Source organism: Scardinius erythrophthalmus (assembly GCF_964197995.2).
Source record: "Scardinius erythrophthalmus genome assembly, chromosome: 12".
Taxonomy (NCBI): Eukaryota; Metazoa; Chordata; class Actinopteri; order Cypriniformes; family Leuciscidae; genus Scardinius; species Scardinius erythrophthalmus.
The window spans coordinates 20158341-20181010 of record NC_138232.1 but is presented as its reverse complement, the minus strand read 5'-3'; the positions used below and the strand labels follow the sequence as shown (position 1 = coordinate 20181010).

The window sequence follows — 22670 nt, the reverse complement described above, 5'->3', positions numbered from 1 at the left end:
GTGACACTTTGACAGTGTTGCAGACCTCATAGGGACAGTGTGAAGAACTAATAGCACAGGTCTCTAATGCAGGAAGATTGCAGGCTTCAGATTTTGCAGGAACACTTACCAGTCCAACACCAGTGAAACTACTGGTTACTTCTGGTTTGGGTAAAAATATATAACTATCAGTTTTGTCCCAAATGACAAACTACATACTATGCACTATATCCTCTACGGATTAGAAGGGTAGTATTGCCTACAATGGCATACAAACAGGGAGTATATGCCGTTTCAGTTTCAAAGCCGCGCCCGCTAGCTTTAGATAAATAGCTAAACCGTGAACAAAAAATAAATTCTGCATCGTATAGTTTGTCAACGCATCACTTTATGCCCAACAAGACCTCAGTCCCTGTTACATGGAGGCGTAGTCATCCCTGTAGACACATTTTTAATAGCAAAACCTTGAAAAGATTCAATGCATTAAGTTCATTCAATGCATACTGTTTGACTGTATTGTGAAATTGAACATTTGAAATAGCAAATACCAATTCTAAAACGCAAATTATGTTACATTTTTACTCTGTATTGTAAGCACAGAGGTTGCGCCAACCATGATCGCAAACATGGTCAAGAATCATCAGTTTGGATTTATTACAGTTCTTCACAGCAGTGGAGAGGCCAGAGATGTTCAAGGGGTGGGCCTTCATAAAACAGCGTAGAGTATGAAACTGAACGCCAAATTACCAAGAAAAAAATATAACGCAGCAGTTTCGAGCAGTTTAAGTTATTAACTTAAAGGGTTAGTTCACCCAAAAATGAAAATTCTGTCAGTAATTACTCACCCTCATATTGTTCCAACCGCGTAAGACTTTCGTTCATCTTCGTAGCGCGTCTGTGTTTCACGTCACCACGTAGGCTCACTATTGGGCGACTCTGGTCATGTGTGATATGTGGTGACGTGAAACACAGACGCGCTACGCTATTACACTACGTAAAAAGACTCGAGGTCCAGAGAGAAGGAAATGAAAAGTGGAATAAAGTCGTTATTTTTGTTTGTTTTTGCGCACAAAAAGTATTCTCGTCGCTTTATAAACTTAAGATTGAGCCACTGGAGTCACTTGGACTATATTAACAATGTCTTTAATACATTTTCTGGGCCAGCAAGTTATAATGTCCATAAGCCTGTGGAGGAGTGAGCCAGCACTCAGATTTCATCAAAAATATCTTCATTTGTGTTCCGAAGATGAACGAAAGTCTTACAGGGTTGGAACAACATGAGGGTGAGTAATTACTGACAGAATTTTCATTTTTGGGTGAGCTAACCCTATGTTGCTGCTTTAAGTATAAACTGGCTGTACATGTCAATTCAACGTAAAATAGAAAAAAATATTTAAGAAATCAAGTTGAATCTTGTATAATTTATAAAAGAAAGTTAAAATTGCTTAAATTATTTTAAAGTAATGTAAAAAAAAATTTATATATATATATATACATACATATGTTGCAATGATTATTGATCATATTTTTTTTAGTCCATGACAAACACGATAAAATGTCTCTTCATATTTTCTCTCAAGTATGTCAGTGTAAACATAATATGATTTATTGTTTCACTACACACAAACAAAATACGTCACCAATGATCCACTATGACTACCCCAGTATAATAACCGTTTCTCATTTCTCACCTTTTATAGGTGAGAGTAGCAGGTTTTCTCTAAAACTGTCACAAAACCAATTATCTGTGTGGCGTGCGGCAGAAACGGCAGTTGTAACTTGATGGATAAAAATATATTCTTGAAACTACATACTTTATACAACTGTATACAACAGAAATATGATGCAATTCATGCATTTGAGCTATTTTTGTGTTTGTTTTTCCTCATTATTTCCAATCAATCAATCCAGCAGTCAATCCTGGTTGGCAAGAGTCACCTTGACCCAATTTGGTCTCAGTATTAAGCAGAAAGGTGAAAATATGGATTAAATATGGATTAAAAGGTGTTATTCATAAGGCAGAGTTTAAGATCAAGAGCATGTCTGTAACTTTGATCTCAGCGGGTAGATGAAGCTGTCCACATAAGCTAGGGACGAAAGTCAAATCAAAGTCACAAACTAGTCATCATCAGATTTCTCGTGAGCCTTTCACTGCTATTATAGATCAAAAAAGAGCTGTCAAAAAGCCATCAATAGTTTTACTTGGATTACACAAACACTTGAGACGAGTGAAGATAGTAGCCAGCATTCCCTTTCTGTGCCAAGGCGGCAGTAAGGTGTGAGAGTCTGATGAATAATTTATGACGATCCTTCTGCCTTAGTGATTCAGCACAACAACTTTCACCTTCTTGCTGGGTGTGGAAGCTACAGCGAGCTACGCCAGCCAAAGTGAGAAATTCTTTCACAAACTGGCTGGGAAAGAGTTTGTTATCTATAGGATCTCTGTTCAGTCTTTATCTTTGAGATCATCTCTCTCAACACCAGATCAATTCCTTCACAGCATGAACACCACCTCTCACAACAGGCTGCTGTTACAGTGCTGTTACAGTGCTGTTTTGTGGCTTCTTTCTGCAATGACCTTAATGGGTAAATTAAGCTCTGGATTTGAAGAAATCTCAGCCAAGCTGGTTGAGATCCATGCAAATAATAAAGGGCACCTAACATTTGATTGAACATAGTTTAGTAAGCAAGCTGGTTTTGTATTCTTCCTTCTCACTGTCGCTTAGCAAAATAGTCTGTTTGTTAGTGGCACCTAATTATATAACAGCAGCTCTGGGTATGTGACTAAAACGGCACATTTTATTGGATGGCCAGTTTTTAATCGCAGTAAAATGAAAAAGAACACTTATCCTTAAAATAAAATAAAAATCAGTTGCATTGATGGCAGGCGCCATTAAAATTAATGTCAAATCACACCATATTTTCCCATCAAACAAACTAGACAAAAAGTGTGCACATCCAGCAGGCAAAAAGCTCAAAGAGGTTGCTCAAACACAAACATATTTTTCTATTTATGGAGCTTTGATGTGCCACCTTTTTCCTTTTTGTGACTGGTGTGATCAGCCCTTAAAAAAATCTAATTCATCTGTCACTTCACAAGCCAAGTCCATTCAAGTTTAATTTACCAGAAAAATCTGATTTTCTCAAAAACAATTAGCAAATAAAGCCCAATTCGTTCAAGTGAACGAAATCACGACTACTTGGAAAACTTTCTCAAAATGAAAATGGGAGGTGTAGCCACTGGCAAAGCAACTGGCTCTTTTATTAATGTAATAAATTACTTTTGGTTTTGAGCGCACAAACAAAATGCTCTGATGAACTCCATTTTTGCAAGCGATTTGCGGCAGATGCCTTCTGTCTGGAAGCAACAGCATCTGAAAGATCTAGAGGATAATAACAGCCAATCATCTGAGCTAATTGTTCAGTCACATGACCTCATTTGTGAGATTCATAGGTTTATGCATGTCAAAAAAAATATATATATATTGTACAAATGCCAGATGGGAAGACCCAGATATAAGTATTTAAAAATAACATCTTGGTCTTTCCACCCAGCATTTATATAAAAAGGCATTAACATGTAGGTTGAAATTCAGTTATAGAAGCTTGTGAATGATTCAAGCTTCTAGACAGACACTTTTTGGTCAAGATCTTCTCGGAAACAATCAATCTACAAATTTTCCAAGACATTTAAAAATTAAAATTGCCAATTTTCCTACTCATTTACAATTTTTATATAATGCTGGGCTTGATGTCCAATTCAAAACATGTCCAATGCCAATTCCAGGTCCTGAAGCAAAACTGGTTTCATTGTTGCTACTAAAAACCTCCAATTGTCCATTATTACCAGTGTGTATGGTACACTTGCTCTCCCCTGACAACATTACAGTGATCATTGGAGCGTGTGTGAGGCTGCCGACGTGAGAGGCCGGCTGGAATGGAGGCTGGGGTGATGTGTGGGTAGTGATGGAGAAGTGAATGTTTGCAAGAACATACTTGCACATTAGAAAAGCCTCTGGCATGGGGCTCCAGGATGGCTGAGCGAGATGAGAATGGAAACAAATGATCTCAGACGAGCGCTATTCTTAGGTCAGCACTGGTGCTATTAATATTCAGCTATTCTCATTTAGCGATATTAAGGATAATTAATTTCAGCCCTGAAAGAGACTCGGCAGTCAGAATTTCCTTATGGGAGCAACTGATAAGTGGACTGCAGCTGTGAAAAGGTTTTGAAGATTGTATTAATGAAATTGTGTGCAGTGGGAAAACATACGCCATGCAAGAATGAGAAAATCTTTAGGTTGCAGGTGAAACCCCTAGTGTTGTGGAGCATTGGTCTGATGAGCTATGATTCAACATCCAGCCTGGCTGGATCATTTGTCACTTGATTAATCTAAAAGCTAGACTTCAAGGGAATGATTAATAGAGTAGCACAGGAGGAGGGACAATTAAATATAGCCTTGCAAAGACACAAAGTGAGTGAATACATTCAGTCCAATTTATTAGGAAAACAATACTTAGGCTACATAATGTCATGAATAAAAATTCAAAATATGGCCTGATTTTTATTTTTTATATATACATTTATAATTTTATGTCCTATTTTGTATATCCACCCAACCGTTTATTCTCTGTAGGGCCATTATCAATCTTCAGAAAATATCGATTGTCGACCTCAAAACTTCACCAGTAACAGGATTGCAAATTTGATCTTTAAAATGCCTATTAATCCAAGAATGCACGAACCAAAAAAAACCTACATAAATGCATAAAGGGGGTCAAAATGACTAGTATTAGAATGAATGGTTTTATAAAAAAAAAGAAAAAAAAAAGGTGTTCAATTAAAAAGAAGACACCTACATTTCCTGTATTCATAGAAAGACTGGGGGAAAAATACACACACACATAAACAGGGCCTAAAACTAATTTTTATAATCTGTATAAAAACATAAGCACCCCATCAAAATTAATGTGTCAGTACTTTTACTTGTACCGGGATGTTATGACATGGCAATTCCAATATTACCATGACAAAACAGTTATTCACTTTCACTTGCTTTTGTTTTTCTGCTTTGTTTGGGGGGGTGGAATGGGGTTGGTAATGGGCTCAAATATTAAAAACAGAGAAAATGGGCAAAACGACACCCATTCAAGTCAAGTCAAGTCAAGTCAAGTCAAGTCATTGTCATTCTTCTATATAACAGGTATATTAGAACAAGATGACGTCAAAAAAAGAAAAAGAAATATATATATATATATATATATATATATATATATATATATATATATATATATATATATATATATATTCCCCTACAATGGCACACAAGTTTTTTCCCGAGAGTGCTTTCTTTGTGATAAAACTAAGGGGAAGTCTCTGTGGAACATCAGACTAGAGTTCACAGTGAAATGAGAGGCAGCTGTCAATCATCCATTCCTTTTTCCCTCACTAGCCTCAGTAAACACAACTTTGCCAAGGAGACCCGCAGGGTGAGCAGGGAATCCACTACAAACAAGAGCCATTCCAATTTTCGGATAAAGGGGAGGAGCATGGAGGGAAGCGAGTTGGAAAATCTATTCAGCTGTTCCCTCACTGGGCTTCTATGGGTTGTCTGCTTTCAGATTGGACTCCAAGTGGCTATAACCCACTTCTTTCAAAAGGGATTTCTATTCAAAAAAGAGAGGGAGGGAGGAAGGGCTGGAGGGGGGGAGGGGAGAGGGGGGAGGGGGGAGTTGGGTCAGTCTCATCTTGGGAGACCGCAACGTACAAAAATTTGAAAGTTCCAAACATGTCAAAATATGCCAAATGTATGTTCATTCTATATGTGATCTTACTCTTAAAAGGGCCCCAAAAGACACTAAAGACCTTTTGTGTATCTGTGACCACTGTTTTAAAAACTGACACTAAAAGGGTCATGAAACCCTACAGCGTGTTTTTGAGATGTTAACATTTGGTTTCACATCAATGAAAACACCAAACGCACTCATTGTGTTTATTATTAAAGGGTTAGTTCACCCAAAAATTATGTCAGTAATTACTCACCCTAATGTTGTTCCAACCCCGTAAGTCTTTCGTTCATCTTCGGAACACAAATGAAGATATTTTTGATGAAATCTGAGTGCTGGCTCACTCCTCCACAGGCTTATGGACATTATAACTTGCTGGCCCAGAAAATGTATTAAAGACATCGTTAATATAGTCCAAGTGACTCCAGTGGCTCAATCTTAAGTTTATAAAGCGACGAGAATACTTTTTGTGGAAAAAAAAAAAAAACTTTATTCCACTATTCATTTCATTCTCTCTCTGTGCCTCGAGTTAGTTTACGTAGTGTTTTTGCGCAGCGCGTCTGTGTTGCACGTCACCACGTAGGCTCACTATTGGGCGATGCTGGTCATGTGTGTGATGCGTGGTGACGTGCAACACAGACGCGCTACGCAAAAACACTACGTGAAAAGACTCGAGGCCCAGAGAGAAGGAAATGAAAAGTGTAATAAAGTCATTATTTTAGTTTGTTTTTGCATATAAAAAGTATTCTCGTCGCTTTATAAACTTAAGATTGAGCCACTGGAGTCACTTGGACTATATTAACAATGTCTTTAATACATTTTCTGGGCCAGCAAGTTATAGTGTCCATAAGCCTGTGGAGGAGTGAGCCAGCACTCAGATTTCATCAAAAATATCTTCATTTGTGTTCCGAAGACGAACGAAAGTCTTACAGGGTTGGAACAACATTAGGGTGAGTAATTACTGACAGAATTTTCATTTTTGGGTGAACTAACCCTTTAAGGGAAAAGTGGTTCTTAAAGTGGTTTATGTTTTTCTGGCCCATTTCATTCTTCTGGTTTAAAAAGAAAAATTTTAAATGGAAAAGTTAAACCTATGCCACGAAAAGTGATGTACATGCATTCATTTTGGAGTGGTGGTTGGCTGTCATGGCTGGACACATCTATGTGGCTGGAAACATCTATGTCACCAGTTTTTTCTCCCTATTATTCATTAGAATAAACTCTTTTAATCCAATCACTGCGCTGTGATACGAATGAGAACACATTACACCGAAGAATTCCAATGTAACAAGACCGGTTCAGCGCCTCTGCCTGTTCAGACACACGTGTCATAAGTGTCATAAGTCAGCACGGTAGCACAAAAGTGTTGTTTGCATTATTTCCAGGATGCGGTTAGAGCTGGAGCTTACCAACGCATAAAAAATATGTCTGCAACAATATTTAATACGTGACAAAAACAACACACCGCACATGAGAGCAGTTTTCTCTCGTTACGTTTGTGCACGTAACGAGTTTAACAACACTCGCAACGCAGATCACAGTTCATATACCGATCAGAGCAAGCGTGTTTCAAGTTTTTATGGACATGTTTCACATTCTCTCCTGCTCTAAATATTAACCAGCACCATGTATGCACACATATTTCATTGTGTCTTCAAATGAAATATATATATAAATATATGTGGTAAAATATGTGGTAAATTGTCACGAGTGGCTGGATATAAGCAGCGCACTAAGACGAAGAGTACAAAATTCAATAATCCACAGGAGATGGGGTGTAAACTTGGGTAAAACATCCACAGGACCAAGAACTGAACAAAACAGAGTACTTATACCAGAACTAAACAAGTGAACTAATGAGATAATTGATGAACACCAGGTGAACTAAATGACTAATCAAACACATGGAAAAACTAGGTCACGGGGGAAACACAATAAAATAGCATAAAACACGTCTAATCATGAACGAGATGACAAGATTGATTACACAGAAGACAATGATGTAGACTGAAAATTCAAAGAATGGACAAACAAGTAACTATGCCTTTATTATAAGACATTGTGAATGATTAAACCAATCAAATCATACTCCAACTGTCAAACAGTGTCCGATTGGTCTCTCTACAAATCGTCACAGTATATATGTATTATACTGTATATGTATAATATATATATGTGTGTGTGTGTGTGTGTGTGTGTGTGTGTGTGTGTGTGTGTGTGTGTGTATATTTAAGAGTTTAAGGTTAACGATTAATCGAATAATTGATAGTTAATTTAAACCGCAATCGATTGTTGGAATTTATGTAAACTGACATCCTTAGTTCCTACCTTACACAACACATTTACAAACATTGTTCATGTGATGTTTTAATGCCTAATTTTACTTGTGGCATGTAAAATATTAGATGGGGATATAAAAAAAAAAAATTTAAAAAGAAAGAATGAAGAAAATCTAAGCCCATTTTATGTAAACTTTAACTCAGCACAGCTTCTTTTACAGAGAAATGTTCAGAGGAATCTTTCTTCAACAAAGTAGGTCATAACGGAAGGCAGAATCAATAACAAACTAAATATGTTCTGTCCATGTCTCTAAAATACAAAACGTTATTTAATCACAAACACATTACACAAATGTCTATTAACTTGCAATTTTGCCAATATTACAGTCACATTAGCACACACACTGTCCAGTTTCTACATAATACCCTCTCATAATGGACTGGACTTTGTAAGACAAGACAAAATTGCAGTCGTAAGCTTCACATCTATAAAGATTCCTAAAATGATAACTTTGAATTTGAATATTGGCTTCCACACCACTAGACAATAACATTCTGTTTATTATACACTGACTGTAACTCCTTGTCCAAGTGCTAGTTCCATCCAGACTGGACTATTGTAATGCTCTCCTGGCTGGTCTTCCAGCTTGCACGGTCAAACCTCTGCAACTGATCCAGAATGCTGCAGCCAGAGTGGTTTTAACAAGCCGAAGAGAGCACGTCACTCCTCTCCTCACAAAATTGCACTGGTTGCCAGTTGCGGCTCGCATCAAATTCAAGTCACTGATGTTTGCCTATAGAACAACCACTGGCTCTGCTCCCTTTTCCTTAAACTCATTACTTCAGACTTATGTGCCATCCAGAAACTTGTGCTCTGCAAGCGAAGGACGTCTTGTGGCGCCATCTCAAATAGGCACAAAATCTCCTTCTCGGACCTTTACCATGACTGTTCCCTGCTGGTGGAATGATCTGCCTAACTCAACCAGAGCTGCTGAGTCCATAGCCACTTTCAAGAAACGGCCGAAGACGCTTCTTTTTCGACAGCACTTGATCCAGTAATACTAACACTTTCTCTTCTCTTCTATTCTATTTTTTTTTTTTTTAATTAACATGTACTACGTTAGATTAAACTGAGAAGGGTCATAGCACTTGCATATTGTTGTCCTACTGTTAGTTTAACTGCTTCTCTTGTTCTCATTTGTAAGTCGCTTTGGACAAAAGCCTCTGCTAAATGAATAAATGTAAATGTAACTGCATGCTGTAGTTTTCTGTACTTTAAATTCACAATCTCTTCAGAATTGGGGAGATTCTGATTGGCTCTCAACTTTTTTTGATCAGTTATTAGTTGGTGTGGACTTTATACCATGTAATTGCAAAGTAAATGGCAATATTAGTTTTGAGATGATAAACAATTATAATTAGCCTGGAAATCCAGACCCAAATCTGAAAGATTAAGGATCTGACATCGACTAATGAAAATCGCTCAGCTCGAAGGGTGGCACCAAGCATGCATTTGAAAATCTCACTGCACGCAATTGGATAACACTACGACCAATCACAACAATAAGCCCCATACGCTTAGCTACCAGCGGAGCTAACTGGTAGATTAGACTCTTGCCGTATCCGGTCAGAAAACAGAAAAAACGTTCTTCTTGCAAGGGAAGGATTTGAGCGCCGACTTCTGTTCCTCTTTTAGATAAAAAGCCAAGTCTAATTTGTTCATTGTAGTGGCCAAAGCTGTTTCAAACAACTCGTGTTCATCCATAGCCATCTTGCAATGTTTACTAATGAATTCGACGTCACAGCGCTGTCGTCATCTGTTTAGCTCGCCTCTGGCCCGCCTATATCAGATAACCTGATGTGATTGGTGCAGCTCGGATACAAGGGCATATTTAATGAGCATCATTACTCGACGTCAGAGTAACTCGCTGAGCAAATTCAACTTGTGCTCTCGCAAGAACTCTGGATTTCCAAGGTAAATTATAATAGGATTTCATTAAAATATTTTTCCATTTTATGTTTTTTTTTTAAAGCAGCACTACGCTTTTTCATTGGGTAATTTACCCAAAGACAAACTGTATCATTACTGAGGAATATATTGACATACTAATGTGACAAACAGATACACTGGCAGGATCTCAGTTTCATTATAAGTGATATCAGGTTCAGATAGGCATTTACAGAAACATAATTGCTTGTGAACAGGTGAACAAAGTGCAGGTAACTTCCCAACCAATTTACCAGTTCCCATGCCAATGGAGTGCCAGCGGGTTGCAAGATAATCTCTAGGAAATTGAGCTGACCCCTGTATGTATTATATTTCCTGGGAGATGCCTGTAGGCAATATGCAGAAAGCTGCATATAACAGATTTCATATGCTTTAGAACACACACAAACCTAACGTCAAGATTGTTGTAGAGATCCTACCATCATGGGTAATTGGAAATCATGAAAGGTGAAAGGGAACTTTCAAGTACCTAAAGGCCCTTTCACACAAAACATGAAAAAAAAAAAAAAAGATCTCTACTCACACCATGAACAAAATCAATATGCAATGGACTATGGTAAAAGCAAATTCATTCTTTTTCCACCAGCATTAAAAAAAATAAAGTTGTCAGCCAGCACCAGCATTTTTGATAATTTTCACACACACAAAAAAAAACACTGTCCTATAACTTGTCCTGGGTCGAACATTTCATTCAAGTAACAAAAGGCAGTTTTAGTGTATATGCTGTTTAATGTTGGTGATCACGTTATTTTACATATGCATATGATTACATATGAAATCGATTTTTTTCTGCATCTTCTCATGTGTTTTGATCAGGAGATGCAGTACTCTATCAGAGGATGCGTAATAGCGCCCCGTACCATATAACAGTGAAAACAGAAAAGCGGAAAATTCTGTCAATGGCGGATTTTTCACAAATGGAAAGCTTTTTCACAATGGAAAGCTTTTTCACACAAATGAGGGAAATTTCCGTCAATGGCGAGGAAAGAGTTAAATAGAACATGCAATGCACCTTTCATCTGCTCTGCCATTACAGATATCAGTAAACAGAATGTAGGAGAATTTTAACAATTATAAAAGCTGTTGTAACAAAGATAAAGAGAGATTAAATCCATGAAGTGTAATTTAAAATTTAGCACAGGTACGTCTGTAAGATGTCTGCTAAAGATCTGTTAATCTGGAAAGCATCTGCTGTGTAAAAACATCTGATAAACGTCTAATGCCGGGGACACACTTAACGACTAGCTGAAACATTCTAAGACTGAACTGAACACACTTAAAGGTCCCATGACATGAAATTTTCACTTTCTGGGGTTTTTTAACATTAATATGACTTCCCCTAGCCTGTATATGGTCCCCAAGTTTCTAGAAATTTGAATCGGTGTAAATCGAGCTTTTGCTATCTTTCTCTGCCTTTGAGAAAATGGACGCTCAACCGCGCTGATCTTGAATCTCCTCCTTATGACGTTATAAGGAGGAATGTTACCTCCCCTGTCTCTGCTTTGCCCGCCCAGAGAATATTTTCCTCCCATGAGAAAATGAGCTAGGAAGTAGGAACGCGCGCGCGCGATTTTAGTTTGTCCACGAGAGATATAATGGCTTTTTGAAGCATAATAATTGCTCAATAATTGGATGTACAAATGAACACCGAAGGGTTAATACAGAGCTGGGCTTGCTGAACGTCTGAAACTAAAGTCTGGATCAGTACCAACTATCTTTGGCTCAGCTAACGTTACACACCTCGGACAAGTAAGTCAACTAATAATACAAGTTGTTGCTTTACTGTTTATGGTTAACGTTACCTAGCTTGTTACACGTAGAATGTGGCTGTAACATTAGCTATGCAGTTACTTGCGCTAATGTAAAGTTAGATAGCATCAAGTATGTGTGTGAATACACACACTGTAACGCGAGTGTTGTACACTTCTTTGTTATTTGGATAGCGTTTTCCTGTTGGTTATACGGCGTGCGCGATATCCACATTTCAAGATCGCAGAGCTTGATGTAATTGTAATAAGATCAATTACAGATGTTACAGATGTCTCGTGAAAAGGCAACAGTAGGTTAGCGTTAGCTACATGATAATAACTACCATCCGAATAAAGTCCAGACATAATATTTTAAACTAACCATTCGGAAACGTCCTGCTGGCTATCGTTCATCTTCGGAACACAAATGAAGATATTTTTAATAAAATCTCAGTGATTTATGTCCTCTCCATTGACAGCTACGCAGCTACACAACTACCACTATGACGCTTCAAAAAGTTCATAAAGAGATTGTATAACTATTCCATGTGAATTGAGTGGTTTAGTCCAAATTTTCAGAGGAGACATGATTGCTTCATGATTAACAGATTGAATTTAGTTTTTTTATTCACATATAAACTCACACATCAGTTGTGGTAAACGGAAGCTCTAGCATGTTCGCTTGACGTGTGAAAACCAATGAGATTCATTATCATGTTACACCGTGTCCTAACTACGCGCGGCACGCGATAAAAGGTATATTTTCCATGTTAATCAGAGTTTTTTGTCCTAACCAGCCGCGACGGCGACACGCGACGATTTTATTTTAGAAACGCTTTCCATTTTTCTGCGACTTCGTGGCTGGAACAACAAACACAAAGTGTGGCAATGATAAACTCAGGTACTGTTTATGTGCTTTATTTAATGTTAAAAGCATGCAATGTGACTTTGAATATCATTTAGTGCTCCCAGCTTTGTAGCTATGAAAGCAACAATGGATAATTCACCTCAGATCTTGAAATTAAACAAATGGAAACAAGAACGTTCAAACTGTGAACAGACAAGTGTATTCTTTGACAAAGATTGTTTTAGTAACTCAGTAGCCTATGTATTTTTAATGTTTAAATGGTGTAATATTTGTGAATTTGATTATGTAGCCTACTTATCAATTTTCTTGCGAGTGCCGTCAAGATTACTCGGTGGTGCTGTGCACTTGCTGTGAGAGCCCGCCCACACGCTGTTCTGATTGGCTGTGGGTTTTGATTGATTTTGACGCATCTCGCAGTCGTGTCGCGTCTAGTGTGGACAGATAAATTATTTGTCGCTGGAATCTTATCGCATCGCGTCTGGTTAGGACACGGTGTTACGCAGCACGTTTGAGCTTCCGCAAGAACCAATGAGGTTTGTTCTCTTTCGTCAAGCAGGTTCAAGCAATGTTTGTATTCTATAATATTTTAAAGATATTATAGCAGTAAAATTAGCTTTTAATTAGAAAGTCAAATCAAGAATTGCGCCATTTCCCATAATATCTTGACACAAAAGATAGAGGCATTGTTTTGCCCGCAAGAGTGTACACAACAGAAAAGCAAGCCAGACAAAAAATATATATATATTGCACTGTCATCAGATCAGACCTGTTCTGCATCTAGCCAGACAACACAGGGCCCATTCAATTCTCAGAACATGAGATGAATTCTAGTGAAACAGCTGAGAGATGCTGCCTTGATGACAAACAGAATAAATCACTCCATTTAAAAGTCATCAAAGAAAGGTCTCCAATTTAGAGAGCTCTGCTATCAGCCACTCACCCCTGGGCACATGGACAGCAAGTTTGTCCCCCAGTCCTGAGAGATTTCAGTGGCTGACATGGGAATGAATCACCTGTTAACAAGGACATCCAATCTTGTCTGCATGTCTGTTAACAGTTAACTACCTTCACTGCAGAAAGAGACCTTTCAAAATGATAAAATGATTGTTGTGCGATAAGTGAAAAGGACTTTCAGTTAGCAGTACAACTGCATAAAGTGGTTTGATAAAAGGAATGAAAGAAAGTATTCTTAAAAGTTCAAGTGAGCATATTCTGCACCACAAAACATAGATGCAAAAATAACTGATTTCAAAATTACTCATCATTATAAATTCACTGATTTGGTTTTAAGAAACATTTGTTATTATCAATGTTAAAAAAATTGCGCTGCTTAATTTTTTTTATGGAAACCGTGATACATTTTTTTTACAGAAAGTTCAAAAGAACCGCATTTATAAATGTCTTTAATGCATACATACAACATGTCTGCCATTTCATGCCTCCAAATGCATTTCTATCAATCCGGTGAACTATTTGCACAGCATATCCGAGAGATTATGCTGCATATCATTGGCATCAAATGGATTTCAGAAATCCAGTCTTTCGGCGCTTTCATCTCTTTGCCTATAGTACACAGGAGAATTTTACAACGTACAACGTGGGCTTTTTAAAGCGGAGCTATTCCTGTCACTCTGCATACAGGCTTCTGCTTATTTCTCTTTGTGAGCTGCACAGCTGGTAGTGGAATGAGAATAAAATGATGTTGTATAATCTATGGTGTAAGAAACCCCCCAATAATAGACCTGTTGGCAGTGGCTGAACACCAGATTTATAGCTTGACAGTGATGCTTGTAACTTAGTGGAGTGGGAGGCAAAGCTAAGGGTTTTCCATCTTCTAATGAACCATGTCATGTGAGACAACCTAATAAGCATAGTGCAGGGTCTATAAATTCAAAGCCTGCACAGGGCAAATCAGATTTCACTCCTCTGTCAGTCCTGGCATCCTAAGCCTCAACAAACGTCCATCACAAGGTTAGAACGGCAGCATTGCTTTCAATTTAATTAACTCTCCACTTCATGGACTTATGATTAATATTTCCTCATCCATAATGCAAAAACTGGGCTCGATGCTAAATATGACAGCATCATTTGCACTGGTAACGGAGTGGCATGTTTATTCATTTATTTTAAAGGTGCCACTATATGTAAATGATGCCTGTCATGCTATTTTCTTTAGTTGCAAATGTAAATGTATTTCTACGCATTTTACGCGCAAATGATTTGATTATTCCATAATAAAAGCAAGCATGTAGATGTTCACAGACCTCTAGGATTATTTATTATAAAATATTTTACTTTTATTTATATTATTAATCATTTTAAATAAACTTACACACTTATACACACACATATATATATATATATATATAATTTTTTTCTCTTCTGGAAAAACATTCAACATTGGTGTTTTTCCCACTTCAGAAAATATTCCTATTTCTGGATTTCGGTCAGAAACATTAAACATAAGCCTTGTGTTGCTTTTCTCACTTCGGAGTCCAAATTAAGTTTTCCACTAGTAAATATTCAAGGATTTCCACAGACCTGACTAGACTTCTACCCATTCTCTACTAGCAATCTGTTCAGTGCCAGACCAAATAAATGGACTTGTTTCAGCAGTTCTGCTGCACTAATGTGTGGATGCACCTGTGCTGCTTTGTCATGGGTCACTGGAGGATGTGTGTGATTAAACACACCAGCTTCATACCTTTAATAGGAACATCAGCAGTGGATATGTAGCTCACAGATGCATTATCATCACACCATTTAAGATGCAAACAGAAAGCTCTGGATATTAAAATGCTCAGACAAAAACAATGCATTCTATTCAAGAAATCGGGGTATGATCAACACATAATACACTACTATAAACATTTAGGCTATAATCAATGCATGATTTCAAACAGTCAGACATCCCAGGTGACAACCAAAGATGCATTTGCTTTGCAAAAATAATGCATTTGGTTGAGGAAACTGACTGCATGATCATGATTCAAAGCATGTTCACTTAAGAGTTTGATGAAATGTACTAAAAAATACCCTTTTGCTGAGTTTTTAATAGTAACATTTAATAATGTATGTGCCAGTGAAAGTATATTGCTATGGTTTATGTTTAAAGGGATGGTTTACCCAAAAATAAAAATTCTGTCAGAATTTAAAAGGTGCCCACAAGACTCTTTACTCCAAGCCCTGGAGTCATATGACGACAATTATGTGAGGAACAGAACGAAATTTCAATTGTCATTCACTAGAGATGTACCAATCGACCGGCCAGGGACCGGATTTGGATGATTTTCCACGTGATCGGCCTTGATCAGTCTCTTGTCTTTCCGATTGGCGTTTTCTGTTTTGTTGCCAGCAGGACACAGGCAATAACGTCAGCTTCGCATTCTGGTTCTCTTCTCTCTGACGATGAAGTGACACACACCCGCCTCATCTCATTCGCTCTGGTTATAGTGCTTGTATTGCGCAACATTCTAGTCATTTCCAAGTTTCGTGCTCACACCAAAAGCGTGTGCACCACTGATCTATATAAGTTCTGTATTGAGTCGTAAGTACCAACATGATTGGCTTACTGCGCTTAAACAAGTCAAATACATACAAAATTATGTCAAAATGCCTGTCTTGGCGAGTATTCAGCTAAACAGTTTTGGAACGTTAAATAGTTGAGAGAAACCGCATGTTGAGTAACAGTATATTGGATCCGTGCATAAACTGTTAAAGTGTCAGCTAGGGCTGTCGCGGTGAAGGAATTTCCCTTGCGGTAATTTTGAGGGCTCAATAAACAGTCAATTCTGTCTTAACTGAAGGAAAACAGTTGAGAAATAAAACGCATATGTAATCAATCCATTAACTCTTAAAGTGAAACCAGCCTTATATCCCTCCTGCTGTCTGCGTTTTTAATGTTAATCAAACAACTGAAGACAAAGAACAATCACTCATTGCTCTTGACTGAATAACTTTTGTAACTTTAATCTGTTTCATGGCTGGTAAAAAAATAAAATAATAATAATAAAATAACAATCATTTTAAATTGTAATAATATTTCACATTACTGTTTTCCTGTATTTTTTGTTTAAACGAATGCAGCCTTGGTGAGCATAAGATACTTTTTTCCAAAAACATAATTTTTTTTAGTGTTTTCAAAATGTTGGCAGGTACTGTACCTAATCAATTTTTAAATCAGGATTTTTTTATTAATCCATCTTTATTTCACCATCATTCACAATGCTTCATTGGATTGTTGTTCTTTCCCCTCAATAAAGCAGTTTACTCTTGTACCTTTGTCGTTGTCCAATTTTCAATTTCTTAAAATTAAAGTTTGTAATGTTGTTATTCACCTCATAGCTGGTTGGTTTCGGTCATGGCTTATGACTCGTATGAAGATTTTTTTTTATAAATCCTATAGAAAAAGAAAAAAAAAACTACTTCCAGAATCAAAAATTCGGAAAAGTGGGCACTGTTGCACACTGGAGGAAGATTCTAAACAAAATATCAGTCCCTTACACAAATCTATCATACAGCTTCAAAAGACATGAAGAATAGCAGAAGAGCTACTTCATTGGTGACACTACATCCTTTTCAGGTTTGACATCTTTACTTGGCACTGCATGGCAACGGCATTCTTCAAAATCTCTCCTTTTTTGTGTTTCACAGAAGAAAGAAGACACAAGTCGAGGGGTATAGAATAGAATTGTCATTTGTGGGTGAACTATGCAATGCAAACTCGGTTGTCTTTCTTGCAGTTGTTGTGTGTTTGTTGTAAAGGAGACAACAGCAGCAGCAGCAGCAGCAGAATGTGAAACCCTAATGAGCTGCCTACATGAACCGCATTTTTGGGCATCATGTGCGCCTATACCAATCGAGAATCGAACGTGCATAGCATGTCCCTATCATACTGGCTAGGTAGGCAGTACAAGGTTTGAGACAAAACCGCAGTCTTACCCAGCTTTGACCGAGACTCTTCCAGCTTCTGAATCTGGTTCTCAATAAAAAGCATCGCCACTCCAAACGCCATAACAGCCAGCAGCTGGAACTTGGGTGGCATGATGATCCTCAGGAGCCCCATCTAAGTATCGGATGATTATCTACATGTCATGCCGGAATTTTGAATGAGAAGCGTGGATCAATCCGTTACTGGAACAGTAATATCGGCTCCGGACAGATGATCTCGATTATGCGCAGAGAACACAGTAAAGTTATGAATGTGGTAACCGAATACATCAAGTGCAAACAATGGCATTTCAGACGCTCATCTGTTAGCCGAATGTGGTATTCTGATAAAACCCTGGACTCTTGACTCTCGGTCTTAGTTGTTGCACATCAGCGCAGCTCCAATCGTCCACTGCTCTGCTCTCTCCTGCGTCAGTCAACACACAGGGATTTTATTCCTCCGCGGACTGAAGTGAGGCGAGTGGAACGAGATGACGCTTATAGCGCCATCTATCGAGTTGGAGATTGACAGAAACGATCGCTGGGACTCGCTTGGCTTATGAATTTGAATTTCTGGACCTCGAGTCTAGTCCCTGTCATGTTATGATGTGCAAACGTAGTAGCCTACGCATAACAGTATTAGCCTACTATTCATGAGCTAAATACTGGCCTAAGTGTCCCAATATATCTCTCATTGAAAGTTTATTTTCTTTTAGTAATTTAGTCACATGGCATTTTACGTTATGTGGCCAAGTCACATATGTGTTAAGTTTTGTGTATCTCGCCGTTCTCTAAGCGATAATTCAAGGTTTTGAGGCCTTTCTAAGTGATTTACAATTTTTGCCTACATGGACTAGGATAAATGAGATGGGGGTGGACTCTTCTCAATAATGTATGAATAATATTAATAATTAGGCTATAAATAATAATAATAAATTATAATCAATATAGGCTAAATAAAAACATAGGCCTACATGCGTAATCTACAAACATGCATGCATGCACAAGCTCTAAAAATGCTGAGTTCAGACTGTTTTATTGGCTTATTTTTAATATTTTTTGAGAGAGAATAAAAAAAAACATTAGTAGGAAATATGAAGAACGCAATATGCACCGACTAAATAAAACTGAGAAACATAACCAACTGAAACTGTGATTATAAAACTGCATAATATGCTGAGAAGGCCGATTCTGGGGACCTCTCCAAGTATTTTAAGCATCTGACTCATATTTCTGAATGTAATTGCAGTGTCCACCATGGGAATTATGTGTAGATGTATGTAAGAATAACTGTATTAAGTCTCTGCTGTACCAAGTGTTGTCAACACAGCAAAACCTGTAGAGGCAGGCATGCATGCTGCGCATGAAATTGCCACCGATCAAATCATCTAGATTTGGCTTCTTAACTCCTCTTACCGCTTGTCACACAGCAGGCACAGCACTGTATCATCAGGCCTATGTATGAATCATCTTCCTGTGGCCATCTAAATATATAAAGCCAAATGTTTCCTCACAATCAGACTGTAGCCTATATGATCAATGCATGTTGGAGCAACCAATAGCTTACTGCACATCCGGGGCCATATTGTGATGTGTTTTAAAAAAAGAAGAAAAAAAGGATCCACTGCTGAATAGAAACGTATATGTAATATAATTTTTTAACAGAGTTGAGTGAATCGGTCAAGTCCTTTTATAAACTGCAGGCACATTGATTGCATCATTCAAGTGCTTGGCATTCTTTGTGTCTCTATAAGCACTGAAGATAACAAAGAGACAGTATGTCTCAAACAGACTGACCAAAAGACACAAAGGAGATGTTTGTAACAGCTTATCTATTGCCAGACTTTCCAGTGACGCACACATTGATGAATATAGATTTCTTTTTCCATGTGGCTTCTTTTAGGGGTGAATGATCAGTGTCTGTTTAAAGCAGAACATTTTTGAGCATTTACTGTGTGAAACTATGAAAAGCGAGAAGCTATTTGGACCGCTCTTAAACCCCCACCACACCATGCTGTTTCCAAAAAATCAATGCTGCTTTCCTCAGTACTCGGCGCTTGTAATTTTCTGAAAGTTGTTTAATCCATTTTGCCATTTTACATTTCTTTTTATTTCTACACAATGAAAGACAGAAGTAAAAAATATTCTCATAAAAAAAAAAAAAAAAACACCCCATTCAACTCAGTTAGGTATGGCTTTATTTTGGTCATATCTGGCTTTTATTACATTTTTCTTTTTCATTAAAATGTACTTAGTAGTAGTCGTAAGAATGTTGGGAAATGTCACAAGAATTTTGTCTTATGTGTACATCACACACAGTGTGCAAGTCTTAATTATCAAAAGGCAATTAATCCACAAATTCATACAAGCATAGTTTATTAGACTGTAATTTAGGTTTCACCCTCCACTGGTTAGTTTTTGTACTGATGTGTTGTGAAGTTAATTAAACCTTTAAATAGTTTTTTAATTAATTTTTAATTGAACATTTAAATCTTGGCCTGCTCAAATTATATATTTTAAAAAAATCTGACAAAAGTCTACATTGGTTAACAAAAAAAAGTTAAGTGAACCTTGTTTTATGTCCATTATTATTTTATTTTTATTTATTTTTAAATTAACCGATATAGACCGAGTTAAATAATAGCACAAAGTGTCTGGCCCAAATAACAGTGTTTATTGTATTCTTATAAAACGTTTGGTTACACTTTATTTTGACGGTCTACTTTAGACTACCTCTAACTAAGTAACCTTGCAACTACATGTCAACTAAGCAGTGGATGTATCAGTTCAATACAAGGTCAATATTTTCATGAGATTATTTGAGATCCACACGCAGTCATGTTTTTTATGTTGTATTGTTGAGACGCTATAGTGTGACTTGACCAAAAGTAAGATCTGGAGCTTTTTTGTCTGGATTATGTCTTCTCTTATGAGTTTAAATATATTGTCCCTCATGCACTATGAAATTACATTACTGAAGCAAAATTAGTTGAGAGGCATTATGGAGAAAGGAGTAAAACAAAGACATAAGGGAGGCAACCTTAAAAGGATTACAACACTAATCAGCAGTAAGGCATCTGTTAAGGCAGTGAAAATACATAGTAAAAGCTAATTAACAATGCATTAATCATGCCCAGACATCCATTATTAACCTCAAAACTAGTAATTAATAATAAATGCTTTGGCCTAAATGCTAATTTATTAATAGCAGTGAAAAAAAGAGAGATCTGAGGTTCAGTGTGGCATTTTCCTATTAAAAGTGTTTTACAGACACTTGGGAGACATCCAGATTAGGGCTTTTCACACTTGAAATACCCTGGGTCATTCTAAACCCCGGGTACACGAAATCCTGGGTTATCTTTATTCATGTTTCACACTGCTCATACTATCCGGGATTTACAGTTAAACTGTACATTTCTGCACATTCCTAAACCCCAGGTTAAAGTCAATCGTTACTGAATGGACAAACGCAACAAGTAACCTGTTTACATACAGGCTCATGTGCGTCCTCACATTGCTGACTGTGATATCAAGTTTTTTTCTGAGTGAACTTTTCGAAATATAAAGGTAAGAATGACGGTCTCTTCTTCACTCTAACTGTCGCGTTTTCGATCGCCGTTTGACATTTTTCCTACACAGAAACGACGTATATGAATGTGTTCATATACATTGCACGGTGTTTCCATGAAAATAAGTCGGATAAGGACTTTAACCCAGGGTTTAGGAATGTGAAGCTTATGAATACCCAGGTTTAACTGTTAACCCTGGGTATAGTATGAGCAGTCTTAAACGTGAATAAAGATAACCCAGGATTCTGTTTACACAGGGTTTAGAATGACCCAGGGTATTTCAAGTGTGAAAAGCCCTATTGTGCACTGTTGGTGTGCCGCCAGGTAGGGTTAGGAAAATGTTCTAATATAAGCGGGGATGCACTCCTAATCGGTATGTACCGGGATGTAAACACACACACACACACACAAAAGTCAGTTTGAAGAAGAATCCATGGGGGAGTCGAAGGAGGGAGGGGCCAGGGAGGAGACAAAAGAGGGTGTCCAGGGTGGAGCCAGGAGTCTGTCCGACTGAGGTGGAGCCAGTAGAGGAGGAGACCAGGTGGAGCCGAGGAGACACAGAGACTGGAAGTCCATGGCATAGGCATAGTGACGACTGACCAAGGCGGAGCAGGAGGGACGAGTGAGTCCAGTGGATTTGTAAGGACGATGGTCCCAGGTGGTCACTCACAGAGGCCAGGTACAGCTCATCCTTAGTGCTGTCACCTCTCAGCTTTCCTCCAAGCCCTTATACTCCACGAGCACGCCCACTGGGACAGACATTGCCGGACGTTGCCACTGTTGCCGGCTTTCGCACCTGATGTGCTCAGGTGTTGGCTCTGATGTAGGCATCGCGGTAGGCTCAAGCTCCTGCCTGTGGTGGGCTCAGGCGTTGATGCAGGATCTAGTTGCAGCAGTTATATTTAATTACAAAAGAACCAAAATACAAATAAAAAAATGCAAGAGAAATGGGAGAACAACAAGGATAAAGCAAACCTGTGATATCAATGAGGGCTACCTACGCTATCTCACGACCAATTCGTACGAATTCGACGAGTGTGGGAAAATTGGCTAATTCGTACGAATTCGTACGACCTCACTCGTACGAATTTGAACGATTTGTCTAAACTCACGTGATGGGTAGGTTTAGGGGCGGGGTGAGGGGTAGGTCATTCGTATGAATTCATTCGAATTGGGTAAATCGTCAAATATGTACGATTTAGGAAAAATCGTACTAATACGTACGAGTGAGGTCGTATGAATTCGTACGAATTAGCCACCTCGTCGAATTCGTACGAATTGTCGTGAGATCAGGCTGGGGCTACATATGGTTAACTAGAAACAAGAAACTACTAGAACCAGACTAGAAACACTCCTTTTTTTCTGTAAAAACAACAGACCAGCGAGGCTGTTAGTACTGTGAGAACAGAGCTGTGCAAGTCAAGCACCTCATTAAACAGACAGTAAAGGATGAACTTGCTCAGAAGGGGCCAAAGCAGTCAGGCAGAGAGCAAGAATGGGATC

At 38.0% G+C, this 22670-nt stretch overlaps 1 protein-coding gene across 1 annotated transcript in view; it reads right to left on the bottom strand.

Annotated features, from left to right (window-relative positions):
• Positions 1–18072, bottom strand: part of hs2st1b (heparan sulfate 2-O-sulfotransferase 1b) — a 71158-nt gene extending 53086 nt beyond the window's left edge. The window contains exon 1 of the mRNA XM_081380293.1: positions 17611–18072. Within this exon, the coding sequence (XP_081236419.1) occupies positions 17611–17734 (124 nt within the window). The 5' untranslated portion in view covers positions 17735–18072. The remainder of the gene's footprint in view (positions 1–17610) is intronic.
• Between the last annotated feature and the right edge of the window lie 4598 nt (positions 18073–22670).